Source organism: Cucurbita pepo, chromosome 2 (genome assembly GCF_057944985.1).
Source record: "Cucurbita pepo subsp. pepo isolate OVF chromosome 2, ASM5794498v1, whole genome shotgun sequence".
Lineage (NCBI taxonomy): Eukaryota > Viridiplantae > Streptophyta > Magnoliopsida > Cucurbitales > Cucurbitaceae > Cucurbita > Cucurbita pepo.
This window is the reverse complement of record NC_141799.1, coordinates 2,252,297-2,269,345: the sequence shown is the minus strand read 5'-3', so window position 1 is coordinate 2,269,345 and position 17,049 is coordinate 2,252,297. Positions and strand designations below refer to the sequence as shown.

The 17,049-nt window shown below is 38.1% G+C and overlaps 3 protein-coding genes across 5 annotated transcripts; all 3 read left to right on the top strand.

The window, feature by feature from the left end:
* The first annotated feature begins 467 nt into the window (after positions 1-467).
* On the top strand, positions 468-3,180 carry LOC111788175 (PR5-like receptor kinase). Of its 2 annotated transcripts, none has more exons than XM_023668426.2 (3): positions 468-809; positions 902-978; positions 1,661-3,180. In XM_023668426.2, the coding sequence occupies exons 1-3, from the start codon at positions 784-786 to the stop codon at positions 2,947-2,949; spliced, it is 1,392 nt and encodes a 463-aa protein (XP_023524194.2). In that variant the 5' UTR covers positions 468-783; the 3' UTR covers positions 2,950-3,180. The 2 variants fall into 2 exon arrangements, with proteins under 2 accessions (XP_023524194.2, XP_086977134.1); XM_087121008.1 differs by having other exon boundaries at positions 883-978.
* A 684-nt stretch (positions 3,181-3,864) lies between these two features.
* LOC111788146 (protein KAKU4) lies at positions 3,865-9,920 on the top strand. Of its 2 annotated transcripts, none has more exons than XM_087120874.1 (11): positions 3,865-4,194; positions 5,521-5,585; positions 6,036-6,139; positions 6,584-6,699; positions 6,793-6,920; positions 7,362-7,544; positions 7,716-7,986; positions 8,072-8,151; positions 8,530-8,563; positions 9,207-9,291; positions 9,372-9,920. In XM_087120874.1, exons 1-11 carry the CDS (start codon positions 3,939-3,941, stop codon positions 9,697-9,699), a joined length of 1,650 nt encoding a protein of 549 aa, XP_086977000.1. In that variant the 5' UTR covers positions 3,865-3,938; the 3' UTR covers positions 9,700-9,920. The 2 variants fall into 2 exon arrangements, with proteins under 2 accessions (XP_086977000.1, XP_023524140.2); XM_023668372.2 differs by having other exon boundaries at positions 3,866-4,194; positions 6,775-6,920.
* A 1,351-nt stretch (positions 9,921-11,271) lies between these two features.
* Positions 11,272-16,830, top strand: LOC111788099 (plasma membrane ATPase 4). The gene is made up of 16 exons (XM_023668282.2): positions 11,272-11,428; positions 12,024-12,143; positions 12,234-12,470; positions 12,552-13,313; positions 13,402-13,524; positions 13,612-13,716; positions 13,805-13,949; positions 14,044-14,208; positions 14,741-14,979; positions 15,070-15,102; positions 15,189-15,270; positions 15,366-15,526; positions 15,637-15,810; positions 15,908-16,090; positions 16,195-16,376; positions 16,531-16,830. The coding sequence occupies exons 1-16, from the start codon at positions 11,378-11,380 to the stop codon at positions 16,625-16,627; spliced, it is 2,859 nt and encodes a 952-aa protein (XP_023524050.2). The 5' UTR covers positions 11,272-11,377; the 3' UTR covers positions 16,628-16,830.
* The last annotated feature ends 219 nt before the right edge of the window (positions 16,831-17,049 follow it).

Sequence of the window (17,049 nt, the reverse complement as noted above, 5' to 3'; positions counted from 1 at the left end):
GACGTTCAAACAGGTCTTGCTGTTGATTTAACATTGTAACCGTTTTTATTTCCTAAGAATATTTTTAAAACGTTTATCAAATGCTAATGTAAAGGGTTTTCATCTCCAGCGGGCCACCTTTTTAAGATTGAGAAAGCCGAACGTTAGGGCAAGGAAAAGCAGACCGTCATGGTGGTCGACAGTTGTTCGGATATGATAAACGTCGTCTAGCACTTGAAGTAAGACAAAAGACTAATTGCGATGCTCGCGGACCAATTTACGATGTCTCAAACGTTCGTCAAGCAAGCCATGTGGGTTGGTCGACATCTTCTTCGACTAATGGTAGCTCAATCTCAAAGCATTCGGATTATCGAATTTCAAGAAATATTGATATTTTATAAACAAATTACAAAATGAATGTTTATTTATTTGTAATTTAGGCCAAATTTTAGCGAAAGAGTTTAAACTCAACGTCATTTTCATTTAGCTACGCCAGTTGGTCCATTGGCAGTCTGAGAAGAAAGGACGCAACGCGAAACTTCATCTTTCATCTTCCCGCGTATGGAAAATGTCAAATTCGAGATTTCGCAAACGGAGGAGTCTAGTCAAGCATGGAAAATTCAAGGTTACTTCCGATTCTACTCTTCTCTTCTCTTTTAAGAACCAAATCCCTCACGATTCGGTCCATTTCGAATCTATTTGTTCTTCAATCCTTCGTCTTCTCCACTATCGCTAATCGCCTGTAAAATCCTCACTCTCGGAACCCTAGCCGCCAGTCCGAAGCGCATTCAGAGGCGACGAGAAATGATCGAAATAGCTCTGTTATGCCAGTAAGTATCTGCGATTCTATTGATTTTAATGGCTGATTGTAAAGTTGCGAATCGTAAATCTGAGTTGTGTTAGTAACTTTTGTTTCTATCAGATCCGATTGGATGTTCTCCCCACCAGATTCGTCGTTTACTAGCCCCGAAAAGGCATTCAATTCTATGATTATTCTCTGTAAGTATTTCATAATTTTTTGCTTGTTCGTCAGTAATTTCAGGTTTATCATGCGCGGAATGATTTTTTGAGTTCTGAAAATCGAATGAACCCTTTCGCTTGAGATTAGTTCTTTTTTTTTTTTTTTTTTTTTTTTTTTTTTTCAAAAACATTTTATATGCTTCACCGTTTATTTATTTTTTGAAAAAAGGTTCATGGGAACGGTATGCTTCTTATGTCCACGAGTGGGAATGGGATTGGAGGATGGGTTTGGGGCTTTTTCCTTTTCCTTTCATTTTTAATATATATTTTTAAAAATAACCCTTATGTCAACTAAAAAATTGACTGGTTGATGACTTGTAAAATAATTGTATGTATGACATAAGTATTGAGTTTCAGTTACACTTTTATCATTTCTGAAGTTTTAACTTGTAGCGTTTGAAATGGCTCAAATAATTTTATTAGCTTTTTCGTAAAAGTAAATACACAAGTATTACGTGGTGATTTATTGAAAATAAAACTTCTACGTTGGTGTACGGACAGTTATAATGGTCTCGATTCGAGAAAGAAACAAATTTATGAGATAGAGTTTTAGTTGAAATGAATGTTGTACGAGTACGTGTACGTATACGTATATGTGTATATATATGGCATAAGATGGATTTGTTTAGATAGGTCGCCTGATTGTTAATATGATTTTCAGATGTGGTGGGGTCGGTGGTTTCGTTGTTGGTTTTTGGAGTGATTGGCATATGTCTATACAAGTTTGTCAAGAAAGCTACACCAGACGTTGTAAGAGAATTAAGGAACATAACTGTCGCTCCTCCTCTTGCACCTGCACCTCATGTGTCTCTTCCTCCCCCTGTTATCTGGGAAGCCGATGCACCAACAATGGAGAAGTTCTTCAGAGAGGTAGCCGAAGAAAAACCGGTCAGATTCACCGCTCCAGACCTCTATTCCTTCACAAGCAACTACTCCACTCGCCTCGGCTCCGGTGGCTTCGGAGAGGTTTACAAAGGGCAGTTCCCTAACGGTGTCAACATCGCCGTGAAGGTCCTTAAGAAAAGCTCAGACAAAAGAGCTGAAGAACAGTTCATGGCTGAGGTTGGTTCCATTTGCAGGACTTATCATATCAATTTGGTTAGGCTTTATGGGTTTTGTTATGACCATTTCATGAGTGCGCTTGTTTTTGAGTATCTGGAAAATGGGTCATTGGATAAGTACTTATTTGACAGAAAACAAGCCATGGAATGGGAGAAATTGCATGATATAGCCATTGGGACTGCAAGAGGGCTTGCTTATTTGCATGAGGAATGTCAACAGAGAATCATTCATTATGACATTAAGCCAGCCAATATTCTTCTTGATTCCAACTTTTTCCCCAAAGTTGGTGATTTTGGGCTTGCCAAGCTTTGCAATAGGGACAACACTCACGTGTCGATGAGCGGCTTTCGAGGTACTTTTGGATATTCGGCGCCAGAGTTTTTCCTCACGAACTACCGCGTGTCGCATAAGTGCAATGTTTATAGCTTTGGAATGGTGTTGTTTGAGATCGTTGGAAGGAAGAGGAATGCTGGGGTGACTGATTCTGGGAATCCTGATTGGTTTCCGGAGAAGGTGTGGGATGCTTTTGAAAAGGGTGTGTTGGATGAGTTGGTTGTTGGGTGTGGGATTGGCGAGGGGGATAGGGAGAAGGCGAGCCGGGCGTGCGTGGTGGCTCTGTGGTGCGTGCAGGACGCACCGGATGAGCGGCCGCGGATGAGTGCGGTGGTGAAGATGTTGGAGGGGGGAGTGGATATTGTGGCGCCGCCTAAGCCTTTTCAGTATTTGAATCCAATGCGAATGGGGAGCACTAGTGGTTCTTCAGGCAGCTCAGAACAAACCAAGTCTGGTAGTTCACAGAACTCCACGGCTACGGACACCAATTCTCGATGGTATCGGAACACTACGACAATCATGAGGAAATATGAAATACAAATGGCTTCTTCTTGATGAGCCACAGCACCTATGTTTGGGGTGCAATGCCTTCTAAAATGCTCAAATATTCGCCTAATATGTAAGTTGTATAAATTTTCTTACTTTATTTTTCGGTACATATTCAATTGATTGGATTACTTATGTAACAATACATACCGTTTTGGTCCGTTACTTGTACCATTAGTATCGTAGTTTTAAATGTCACTATCCAATCAATGTGAAATCTCACAATCTATTCCTTGGGAACCCATCATCCTCGTTGACACACTAACGTCTTTACTGGCACATCCCCGGTGTTTGGCTCTGATATCATTTGTAATAGCTCAAGCCCCCTCTCCAACCAATGTAGGATCTCATAATTTACCCTTTGGAAACCTAGTATTCTCCCTCACACACTGCCCGATGTCTGGCTTTAATACCATTTGTAACCGTCCAAGCCCCCTTTTCAACCAATGTTGGATCTCACCATTTACCCTTTGGAGACTCAGCATCCTTTATGACCGCCCAAGCCTCTTCTTCAATCAATGTGGGATCTCACAATTCATCCATTTGGGGAACCATTGTTCTCGTTGGCATGGATATTGGCCAATTTGACTCGTTATGTATTATCATCAAACTCACAATTTTAAAATACGTCTTCTAAAAAGAAGTTTATATATATATTTATAAGAAAGATTTCGTTATCTTGAAGTGATATTACATCTTAATATAAAAATATAAAATCTTTCTTTAGAAACGTTTAAAGTTATGCAAATATTACCGTTGGAAGTAATCTACCAAATCACGACCATAGAGAAACATCAAATCTCAAAAGCCAAATACTGATTTACTACATAGCCCCTTGTGGAACTACAAAATCATGATAGAATAAAGGGTATTATTGTCTTTTCAATGTTACAAAACGTCAATTTTCAATTTACCCCGGAGTGGGCTATTTCACCTTCCATAACTGGAAAATCTCTCTCGCCTGAGCAAACAAAGTATCTTCACTCTTAACTTCTTCCATGGCGTCCGTTCCTGCATATCGTGAAGCCGGAGGGTCAAGAACCGGCGGGAAAATTGTTCGAGCTAGGCGAGCTTGGAGTAGGAAGACTCCTTATGAACGTCCTGGACTTTCGAATTTGGGCCCTGGAGGAAACCCTAGTTGGATCTCCAGGTTCATTTTCTCGCCTACTCTCACCATTGCTTCCGGTGCCGGAAAGTTTCTCTCTTCTGTCTTCATTTCCGAGTCGTCGTCCTCCTCCTCCGACAGTGATTCAGGTTGGCTTACTTTGAACGAATTTTTGTGTATGTTTTGTGAGAACTATGTGGATAGAGTAGCTTTGTTTTTTACTAAGGGTTAGGAGTTACTAATATGGTTGTGGTGCTTCGAAATGTAAGGTTGTTTTGAGGAAATGAGAAGTAGGTAGAACACTGAAGTTGGGGACGAGCTCAAGAAGGGCAAAATGTAGTTCGGAGTTTGAATGTGGATGGGAAATGGAGGAAGTACTAGAAAAGAAGTAAGCAACTCATGGTAAACTTTATGGTGTTTGCTGTTAAGTATACGCAGTAAGATGGTCAAGGAGGCTGGAATTGATGAAATTGGGTGGTATGCTGTGGCATGGGTTCATGAAATTTTAGATTACAGTAATATTGATTCTCATTTAGGATGCCTAATTTACTTTCATGTACGTAGTTGGTCGATCTTTCTCGTGTGTTCGCAATATTACGACTTAGAATTCAAAAATTAACTTAAAAGTGTAACTCCAGGCTTCCAGCCTTAAGGTTACATTTGAAATGTGCTAGTTCTTCAAAACTAGTTTTGAGCCCTGGGTTTCTATTTCAAGGTCATGTCATGATGTCTGCGGGAGTTTGATCTATCTTAGAACAAGAAGCAGCATTTTGATTGTTTTAGTGAAAAGTTACAATCAAGAATCTATACACTCCGTGGGAGCTTATAAGAGTACACCCAATTAAAATCAATTACAACAAAAGAATAAGTACTAAATTCGTTAGGAAACCTTGTGAAGAGAAAAGAAACTTTCTAGCGCCTCGACAATTGTAAGAGTTGGTGAGAAATTGAACTTGGATATTCAATTCGGGTTTCTTTTCCTTCAGAAAATTTGAACGTTCATCAAGATGAACTTAAGGAGTCTTTAAATACTAGCTTGCTTGGTTCAAACCATTTTTCCATTGAATTGTGGCCCATGGCATTGAGGTGTGTAAGAGAAAACAACATTGAAGCTGGCATTCTCAAGATGCTCAGACATGACCTTTCCAAATTGATTTATGGCCCTTAGGCTATCTCAAATCACTTTACTACATTAAATATGTTTTGAATATTGGTTTGGTCATTGTCATAGAACAAAATTGTATCATCATTGACATGAGAGTTGTATATTTTTGGACTGGTTTCATTTCTTGCAGGTATGGTCAGACTCCCTTCTTTTGGGTGACTTGTTTTATTTTTATTTACTTATTTTTTAATATGTCCTTGTATTCTTTCAATTATTCTCAATGAAAACATTGTTTCTTGTAAAAAAAAAAAAAAGTTCTCTGCTTCTAGTTTGCTTATCTTTTAAAGATGTATTGCATCTTATTTAACAGAGGATGATGTCGAAGATGATGTTCATGATGACAATCGTGTCTTCCAGGGAAATGGAGTGAAGAAGGTAAACAATCTAGATGTTAAATCATGTACTTGTTGAGGTGTTTTCTCATAAAATTGAAATTAGGTTGTTTGTCTCATTATCAGGCAATATAAGAAATATCTCAATATTTTTCTAGCAGACCTGCTATCAAGTTTGATATGTGATTGGGTGTTGTAATATCATGTTTTAATAACATCATTCTTATTTTAATTCTTTTTATGTTGAAAGAAATAATTTTCATAATTAAGTGATCTAGCATTGTACTAGAGTTGATGGTTTGAGGGTTCGCTAGTGCTATGTGCGTATACAAATCAATAAAATATATTTATGGAAGATCTATTCTTGATTCAACATGTTATCCATATAAATAAATTATATGTGACAAAATCAAAGTGTAAAACAATGGATAATTTGGTATTTGATTTAAATAGACTACACCAGTGTGTCTGATTGATATTTTTATGTTGGAAGAGCGGGACAACAGAGATGGTCAATTCATTTAGGGACTTTCCTCCAGAGAAGAAAGATAGCAAGCGTCTAATTGAACAGCTTCTGATGCAGGAAACCTTCTCTAGGTATGACAATAGTTTTTTGAGGAGTTCTGCTGGAACTTGTTCATTGTTCATTGTTCTGCTGGAACTTGTTCATTGTTCATTGGTCTGCTGGAACAATAATTTGGTCTAGACATTTCTTATGTAGTTCTCTATCAGTCAACTGGAAAAAGAGAATTTCCGTTTTGTTTTCTATGATTAACAATGCTCATCTTGGTTTTACTAGCTTGCTTGCACTTTTATCTTGATGAATGCTATGTTTTTAGTTTATATAGACGCTGAAATAAGTTATTGTTCTTCTTCAAACTGAAATCCTTAATATGTTCAATGATTGATGTTCTCATGGCTAGATAGTTTAGTTCATGAGTGATAAATGACAACAAATTGAGTTAGGTCACTGACACTTAGATGATAGCCTTCAATTATTTGTTACCAGTGCCTTCTTGTTCATCACTTTCATTCAAGCAGGGCAGAGCGTGACAAGTTATTTCAGATAATTGAATCAAGGGTTGTAGAATGTCAAAGCATTGAAGGAGAGGCTGCAGGGCGGCTAACTGAGCTTTCAAACAAAGCAGTTGATAGCGGTACTGATCTTTCAATTTCCTGTAAACCATAATTTTATGTTATGCAAATAATGAATCGTGTACAAATTGATACAGATGATGGTGGGTCTGCAGTCTGCAGCACAGCAATTCTTGAGGCGAAAACATGGTTGAATGAAAAACGATTAGGATTGTTGGGGTCTAGTTCGCCATTGGAATTGGATCATGGGCCATGCACCTTGAATTCCACGATGTTGCCAGTGGTTGGTGATTCTTTCTTTTGTTATTCTTGAATGGCATATGAATAATCACGTAATGGATCAACTTTTGTTTACATTACACTTACAGTTCAACATTCCCCTCAGTTCACTTGTCAAGAACTCCATTTCTGAGCAAATGGTTTATTTGTACATCCTATCTGCCACATATAAATTTGATTATTTCTTGCTAGTTGTTACGCTTTGGTGGTTTCTTACACTCCATATTATTCTCAATGATTTTGTTCTTCTTTTCCCCTTGCAACCCCTTTCCCCAACAATCCCTTGTGTATATTTCTTCTCTTCCAATTATTCACTGCTCGCTAATGTTAACCAACAATGATGATACTAGATTGATATGATAATACTATAATACAAAATTTAGAGTTGGTATGTGTCCTTATATAGGTTTTTCTTCTTGGAATATTGAAGTATATGCTGCTGCAGGGTAATGATGAAGAGACGGGTTCACTTGTAGATGTAGCCAAATCATACATGCGAGAACGCCCTCTATGGGCCTCTCCTTCCGCGAATAATTTTGAGTTTAAGTCTCCTTCGCCATCAAGGTTACAGCTCTTCAAAGAAGAAACATCATTTTCAGTTAGTGGAAACCCACTGTCTTCATCTAAGGTACCATTTTATCCATTAAGCTACCCTCATGATGCTTCTCCAAAACATTTTCCCCATTACAATTTTTTAGTATGATCGTCTTCCAAGTCACGACCCCCATATGAAAGTTTAATTGATAAATACTTTTGAGTTTCTCAATCTGTCATTCTGTTTGTTGACGTTGGGGTGCAGATAAAAAGGGAATCTCCTGCGAGTGGATCATGGAACATCCAGGAGGAAATACGACGTGTGCGATCAAAAGCAACCGAGGAAATGCTTCGATCCCGCTCATCTGCCAAGCTTGATTGGTCTTCATTTGCTTCAGACTACAAAAGTAATTTGAGTTCTGCACGTTCAGACTATTCAAAAATTCACAGTGAAGATAAAACGCAACATGCTGTACAGTCGATAGATAAATCAATAAATTGGTCTGCAGACATTTCTGTCACTCATGACTTATCAGGTACGCATTTCTGCGAGTCGAACAATGTACTTACATTTGTAAAAGATAGTCCCTGAACATTGTGACCCTCATTTGCACCTCACAGAGTCAAAGATCACACAAGATGTGCCAGAAAATGGAGCTTGCTTACTTGGCTCAGCCAGCATTATTCAACAACAGGATAAGGTAACAGACTCCCAAAAGGGCTTTGTTAGGCCTCCAATTGCAAATGTACATTATAGGAGGGGCAAATTGCAAAACCAGTTCGTTAAATTTTATACTTGGTATCTAGGGGATGGGATGTAACCAGCCTTCTTAGATTGTGGCTGTGGGTGGCTTGTAGGGTGATTTTCGCCCTGTTTGGTATCGCTATACGTAAATAAGACTAGATATCTACCAGCTTTTTTAAATTACTTCTCGGCCGTCATCTATACATATTTGGCTGTCTTGAGAGTTATTAACTCTGCCTGTTCTACTGAAAGTTCGCTAACACCTCAGTCTGAGTAGAATGGTACTGATTTTATTAGATGCTTGATACGGTTCTATTATTCCTTTTCCTTGCAGGATTTTGAATCCAATCCTACCAATGAGAGGAAAGGTGCGTAATAGTTTTATCCTATGTTTGTAGGATTAAGCTGTAGTTCTATAGGATTTATGAGAGTGAGCCCACGTTGGTTGGAGAGGGGAACGAAGCATTCTTTATAAAGGTGTGGAAACCTCTCCCTAGCCGATGCATTTAAAACCTTAAGTGGAAGCCCAGAAAGGAAAGTCCAAAGAGGATAATATTTGCTAAATGTGGACTTAGGCTGTTACAAATGGTATTAGAGCCAGACATCGGGTGATGTGCCAGCGAGGAGGCTGAGCCCCTAAGGGGGGTGGACACGAGACGGTGTGCCAGCGAGGACACTAGGCCCCGAAGGAGGGTGGATTGTGAGATCCCACATTGGTTGGAGAGGGGATCGAAACATTTTTTTTATAAGGGTGTGAAAACCTCTCCCTAGCAGATGCATTTTAAAACATTGAGAGGAAGCCTGGAAGAGAAAGTCCAAAGAGGACAATATTTGCTAGCGGTGAGCTTGGGCTGTTACAAAAAACAAGTTGATCTAGACATTCATGATCATTAAAATATAAATGTATAATATCAAAGATCGAAAAAAAGAAAGATCTATGATCAGCTCCTGTAGTGTACTATATGCTTCACTAACAATTAAATAGTAAACTGTATTTGCTTTTCTGTGCAGCATCAAATTCAAGTTTAGATGAGAGAGGATACTCTACAGTCCATGAAGTTGCGGGGCTGGCCAACGGTCTACCGTCGTTACCTAGGTATCTCGGTGTCTATCTCTCTCGATTTCTGTATCCAAGCGAGTACTGCATATAGCTGATTTTCTTGTCTTCCATTGCAGTTCCACTGGGGAGCTTGCTGTAGAAGAGAACCATGTCGACAAGATAGTTGAAGAAAGCAATTCATCAGGTCACGACCATGAGGCAAAAGAGCTGCCTGTTAAGGAACGATGCGAACTAAGTGAAGTGTCCATGGAGGTCCCAAACGCGAACGACGCTGATGCCACCGCCGATAAAGTTCCATCAGAAGGAAACCATAATGGTAGCAAGGAAAAAAACGATGCTGGTAATAGCGTTAATACGGTAGAGAAGCCAAGTACAGAGAGCAGCGTAGCAGCGGGGAAGACGAGTAGAATGGCGTACCTGCGACGAGGAAGACGAAGAAACTGAAGGGGGAAAAACAGGAAGGTAGTCTGTGTTGGAACCTAATATTGGACATAAAAACCTTTGACCATAGCTAAAACAAGGCTCCTGTATCATGAGTAGTTTGATTAGTTGTACGGATTTTGTATAGAACTAGATCATAGAATCAGCTTGAATAAGCGACACTGAGGAAGCTGTGTATTTAAGTTGTGGAAAAATGGCTCAAATCTAGAAATCATGTTTGGTCTCTCATGTTAGTCGCTTTATCGTTCGTTAGAATTTCATTTTAAAACCGTTAAGGCATTAATGTTCACATGTACGTAAAACTTATTTAGATACAAATGATGAACGTAAGTTGGAGAGAAACGCTAGAATCAAATGGATAGTACCGATTTTTCTTTAATTTTAAACGTATTTCATCATCCCGTTTTTTCTCTTATTTTTCTTTATTTAGAAAAAAAAAATTATGCTACAACTATGGAGAATAATTATTTTATGGAGGTGGTTTTGATATATTTTTTAACCATCAAAATGGTTCTGACGGGCATCCGATGTTCTCGTGACACACGAGTTTCTTAAGATTCTCATTAAAAAAAAAAAAAAAAAAATCACTTACAATAGTCTAATATTTATATAGATAGATATATTAACTATCTAATTGATTCTTGGCGGGCATTCTAAGGAACCACCCGAGAAGATTTTAATGTCCTTGTGATACACGAGTTTCTTAAGATTCTCATTTTAAACAAATCGCTTATAAGAGTTTAAAGTTTAAGTCGATATATATATATAAACCATCAAAATGGTTCTTGGTAGGTATCCTAAGGAGCTACCCGAGAAGATTTTGATATCCTCCTGATACACGAGTTTCTTAAGATTCTCATTTTAAAAGAATTGTTTATTAACATTATCACGTCTCATCTTGTTTCATCAATTTTTTTAATTTTAAATTAAAATAAATTTATCAATTTGTTCACCAATAAACAACTCTATAAAATTAACTATATTTAAATTATATAATATTATATCTCAATTTATCTTGAAATTTAAAAAAATGAATTTATTTATTTATTTATTTCTCTCAAAATCTTCTCTATTTTGATAATAAACATATATAATTATCTTCTCAAAAAAAATCAAAATATTAGTATTTCAAGTTAAAATCAAATCTAATATTTCATTCATTTTTTAAAAATAAAAATCTTAAATCAATATAACTCAACTTATTTTTTTCTGAGGTAGATTTTATTTATTTATTTATTTATTAGATTCTAAGCCATGTGATTTAATATTTACGATTAAGACCCTTACAAAACGCTTAAAGTGGATAATTATATATGTAGGATTTTAATTAACTCAAAATATAAAGTAATCCAAAGTTTTAATTAATGAAATTATTAATTAGTCCTAGCTTTAATATAATAAATTAATTAATAAGAGGTTTGGCATTGGAAGTTAAATTAGTTAATGACGTGGGTAAATTAGGTAGGGGATTTTTTGCTCCGTCAACGAAGATCTTGATTCTCGTTTAGTACTTGGAATAGAATTCATAATGATTCTGATCATGAATTCTCGTATATTTCCAAATTCCATTACGGATTACGAATCCACGGATCCTCCCTCCCCTATATTAAATCACCGCCTTTTGATCTTCTTAGTTTCCACTCAATTTCACCAACCACATTCTTCTTGATCATCAACAACAATGGCCAATCCTATCACTCTCCAAGAGATTCGTAACGAGTCCGTCGATCTGGTACTTCTTTCTCTTCTTGCTTCTTTTTTTTTTTTTTTTTTTTTTTTTGCTTTCTTCACTGTTTTCTGGTTCCTTTATGATCATAATGTTTGGATCATCGCTCGGTGTTTGAAATGTGATTGAATCTTCACGTCGATCGTAACTGTCTTGTGTATTTTTTTGTATTGAATCGATCAATCTCTGATTGTTCGAGATTATGGCGGCGGATTGTTTTTGCATGTTTTCGTTTGATCGAAAAAACGAACAGTAATGCGAGGATTTTTGTTTGTGATGAGTGATGAGAATTTGGAATCTGCGACGTAGTGATCGTTTGGTGTAATTCCAGTGACTGAGAACTGTGAGAAAGAACGTAGGGCTTTGTCATTTTTGTCTATTCTGTTTCTTTGGTTCATATTTGGAGTTCCGTTAAGGCGTTGTAAAACGACATCGTTTTATATCCATACGAAAATTTTACGGAAATAGTAGAGATTTCTTCATGAATATCTTCCTCGATTTGATCAATTACGTGACGATTTGATTTACTTTAACAACTTTCGCCATGCGGACGCCTTCGTGATTATAAACGCTTTGTTTATGTTCATGTTTGTGTTTACAGGAGCATATTCCAATCGGCGAAGTGTTTGAGAAGCTAAAATGCACAAAAGAAGGTCTCAGTTCAGAGGAAGGAGCCAATCGGCTTCAAGTTTTCGGACCGAACAAACTGGAAGAGAAAAAGGTCTCATTACTATGAAATTTCTATGGTTTTCTTTCGAACAATGGTTGAGTTGTTTCAAATCGATTTAGAGTACCTTTTGTGTGGAAACAGGAGAGCAAAATCCTGAAATTTCTAGGGTTTATGTGGAACCCTCTCTCTTGGGTCATGGAAGCAGCGGCTATAATGGCTATTGTCTTAGCAAACGGCGGCGGAAGGCCTCCGGACTGGCAGGATTGCGTGGGAGTCATTGCCCTACTTTTAATCAACTCAACCATCAGCTTTCTTGAAGAAAACAACGCAGGAAATGCAGCTGCAGCCCTTATGGCCGGTCTTGCTCCTAGAACTAAGGTTCAGAGCATACTAAAACATCATTATTAGTTGCTTGATTTCATCTTATTTATCTGTCATTGTGTGGTATTATATAATTAGGTTCTCAGAGACGGTCGTTGGAGTGAGCAAGATGCTGCCATGTTGGTTCCAGGAGATATAATAAGTATCAAACTGGGAGACATTGTCCCTGCTGATGCTCGTCTTCTTGAAGGGGATCCTTTGAAGATTGATCAATCTGCTTTAACTGGCGAGTCCCTCCCGGTTACCAAAAACCCTTCGGACGAGGTTTTTTCGGGGTCGACGTGTAAACAGGGAGAAATCGAAGCAGTAGTGATTGCCACTGGTGTGCATACCTTCTTTGGAAAAGCTGCTCATTTAGTGGACAGCACCAATCAAGTTGGGCATTTCCAAAATGTTCTTACTGCCATTGGGAACTTCTGTATTTGCTCCATTGCTATTGGAATTGTTATTGAGATCATAGTCATGTACCCAATTCAACATCGTGCATATAGGGATGGCATTGACAATTTGCTGGTTCTTTTGATTGGAGGAATTCCTATTGCCATGCCCACTGTTTTGTCTGTCACCATGGCCATTGGTTCCCACCGTCTTTCTAAGCAAGGTGCAATTACCAAGCGGATGACTGCCATTGAGGAGATGGCTGGCATGGATGTCCTTTGCAGTGATAAGACTGGAACATTAACCTTGAATAGGCTCACTGTTGACCAATCCTTGACTGAAGTCTTTGTGGGGGATGTGGATAAAGAACATGTCATTCTTCTTGCAGCAAGGGCCTCTAGGACCGAAAATCAGGACGCCATAGATGCTGCTATCGTTGGAATGTTGGCAGATCCAAAAGAGGTGTAGTTTTAGTTCATGATGTTTTAAAAATGAGCAAAAGTTTGATAATCAGAATTTTACATGATATATTGATCACAAAATTATGCAGGCACGAGGTGGTATTAGAGAGGTTCATTTTTTTCCATTCAACCCTGTTGATAAGAGAACTGCTCTCACTTACATTGATTCCAACGATAGCTGGCACCGAGTTAGCAAAGGTGCTCCCGAGCAGGTAAAGTTGTTTCTCTTTGTATTCTTGACTGATACAAGTGAGATTATAAGGATTTGTTCATTTCTCATTTTTCCTTGTTTGAAATAGATCTTAAATCTTTGCAATTCAAATGAAGCCGTCAGGGAGAAAGTTCATGGAGTGATTGATAAGTTTGCTGAATGCGGACTCCGATCCTTGGGTGTTGCTAGACAGGTTTTCAAATGCTAACCTTCACTCGTGTTATGAATGATCAATAACAAGCTCTATTCTCCAAGCTTATTATTTAACTACTGATCCACAGGAAGTACCTGAGAAAACCAAAGAAAGTCCAGGAGATCCATGGCAACTTGTTGGGTTGTTAGCTCTGTTTGATCCTCCCAGGCATGATAGTGCAGAAACCATCAGAAGGGCTCTGAACCTTGGAGTGAATGTCAAGATGATTACTGGTATGTGCAAAGCAAATATCACTATCTTTACACTTACTGTGTTATATACAAACAGTTTTTTCTGCATAGCATTTGAATGATACCTTAATTATAGGGGACCAACTGGCTATTGCTAAGGAAACCGGTCGGAGGCTTGGTATGGGATCAAATATGTACCCTTCTTCTGCATTACTTAGTCAAGACAGGGATGCATCAGCAGACACCCTTCCTGTGGATGAGTTGATTGAAACGGCTGATGGATTTGCTGGTGTATTTCCAGGTGGGTTCTGCAACTTCCCTTAACTTAAATTGCACTGATTGCTAGAGAATAGGAAATAATCGTTTTATAAGAGAAACTCGAAAGCCCCGTGTTTTTTAGTCTTTTTATCAAACTCATAAAGGAAAGAAGGCCAGCCATTATGGCCGCCATCTGCTATATATCTTGAGTAGTGAGGGAACTCCTCTGTTTTTAGCGCTTTTCCCGAGAGAGAATCTTGCTGCTTACTTGCTGAGTGAGAGCACAGACTATAGCGACTTTAGCTCTTTTTAAGGATTTTTTTATGTCAATAGATGAGTGAAGCGAAGGGACGAGACACCGATAGGCTAATTTTACATTTCTCCTTAATTTAATTTTCTGTTTGCACACATAATAGAGTTGAGTTCCCCATGATCTTTGTCATATCGGTACATGCAAGCTCATGTTTTATCTCTGCCCTATTGTTTTATTCCATTTTGCTGGTTAGCTATAAAGTTCTCCAAATACAAAATGCATTGCCAAACATAGCTTTGCTAAGCTTATTTGCATATGGCAGAACACAAATATGAAATTGTGAGAAGGTTACAAGAGAAGAAGCACATTTGTGGAATGACTGGAGACGGTGTCAATGACGCCCCTGCACTAAAGAAGGCAGATATTGGAATTGCTGTTGCTGATGCAACTGATGCAGCTAGGAGCGCTTCTGACATCGTCCTCACCGAACCAGGATTGAGCGTCATTATCAGTGCAGTACTGACCAGTAGAGCTATTTTCCAGAGGATGAAGAATTATACGGTTAGTTTATACTTCGATGCAGCCAGTTTTAATTGATTACTTACACAACTCCAACTCATTCATCGTTTTCTTTTTCTTTCTTTTCTGCAGATTTATGCAGTTTCCATCACCATCCGTATAGTGGTAAATATAATGAAAATAGATTAATTTAATGTTCATATCAACCTATATGGTCTGGAGATTAACATTTCTTTCTGTTGACATTGCAGTTTGGTTTTCTGTTGATTGCTTTGATTTGGAAATTTGATTTCGCTCCATTCATGGTTCTAATTATAGCTATTCTAAACGATGGTATGGCTACCAAAAACGTTGGTTCATCCACTGGCTTTCCTATTATCTGAATGGATCAGGAATTCTAACTTTTTTTTGTATACTGGGTGTTCTAGGAACAATCATGACCATTTCGAAGGATCGAGTTAAGCCTTCTCCACAGCCTGACAGTTGGAAGTTGAAGGAAATTTTTGCTACTGGCATTGTGTTGGGAGGATACTTGGCTCTGATGACAGTGTTATTCTTCTGGATCGTGCGAGATACCGACTTTTGCTCGGTAAGAACAAAGAAGTCTTATATGATCCACACTGGATATCCTATTCAAGTTCTTGTGACATACCTTTGTTCTCCTGTGTCATGTTTTGTATTTCCAATTTCCTTTTGTAGAACAAGTTTTACGTAGCGTCCCTGAGGAACGACGACCCGAGAATGATGGCAGCATTGTATCTACAAGTTAGTATCGTGAGTCAGGCCCTTATCTTCGTCACAAGGTCTCGAAGTTGGTCCTTCGTGGAACGTCCAGGACTTCTCTTAGTGAGCGCTTTCATAGTTGCCCAGCTGGTAAGTACAACAAGAAGTAAAAACCTTTAACTCTTAGCATTTTAGCTCCTTCAACTGGTTAAGCAAGCAACGAAACTCGTTTTCGGGTACGTGACAGGTAGCAACATTAATAGCAGTGTATGCAAGCTGGGATTTTGCAAGAATAAAAGGCACTGGGTGGGGATGGGCTGGTGTGATCTGGCTTTATAGTTTGATAACTTACATCCCTCTTGATATCCTCAAATTTACCATTCGCTATATTCTTAGTGGAAGGGCTTGGAACAACCTTTTGCAGAACAAGGTAGCCACACTCTTAGCCCCGTTTCATTACCTTTCTTTTGTTCTTTTATGAACTGAACTCAGTTTTCATGGACTTCCTCTCCTGTTGTGTCTCCCTCATGATAGACTGCTTTCACAACCAAGAAAGATTACGGGAAAGAAGAGAGAGAAGCACAATGGGCAACCACACAAAGAACCATTCATGGTCTTCAACTACCTCAATCCAACAACGCTCTCTCTGATAGGAACAGTTGTGGGGAGCTCTCCGAAATCGCCGAGCAAGCCAGACGACGCGCTGAAATCGCAAGGTACGGCTTACTACCCCAAGTCATCTTCCTTAAGCAATGCCTCATGCCTCACTATAGTGTTACTTGAATGCCTCTGAATGGAAGAAGTTTTTCGTAGTCTTTTGTAGTCTGTGCTATTTGATACTAACTTCCTAGTATATTGGTGGATGGATAGGTTGCGGGAGTTGCACACTCTAAAAGGTCGGGTGGAATCGGTGGTGAAGTTGAAAGGACTAGACATCGACACAATTAATCAACATTACACTGTCTAACAACCAATTCCAATGCCAATGCCAATGCCAATAGCCCCTTCCTTTGTCTCTAACTTTGTTAGTTTTGATAGTCAATAATTGTAGCCATTTTTTTTATCTTCTGCCAATGCAGACAGACAGGATGTTTTCTTTTTCTAATTATTTCTTTTTTTCTTCTGTGTATATAATTAATTACTACTGAATATAGGATTTTCCAATTCTTTATTTTAACAAATATTAAAATAATAATAATAATAATAATAATAATAATAATAATAATTTTGTCCATTTCTCTCAATTTTCTTTTCTTTTTTATCATATAATTAACCAACCTCATCTTCTCCATGTGATCTACCACCTCTTCCTTCCCCCCTTTTATTTTAAATAATTTGTCCTTTTTTGTTATTATAATATTTTCAATTTTATCATATATATATATATTA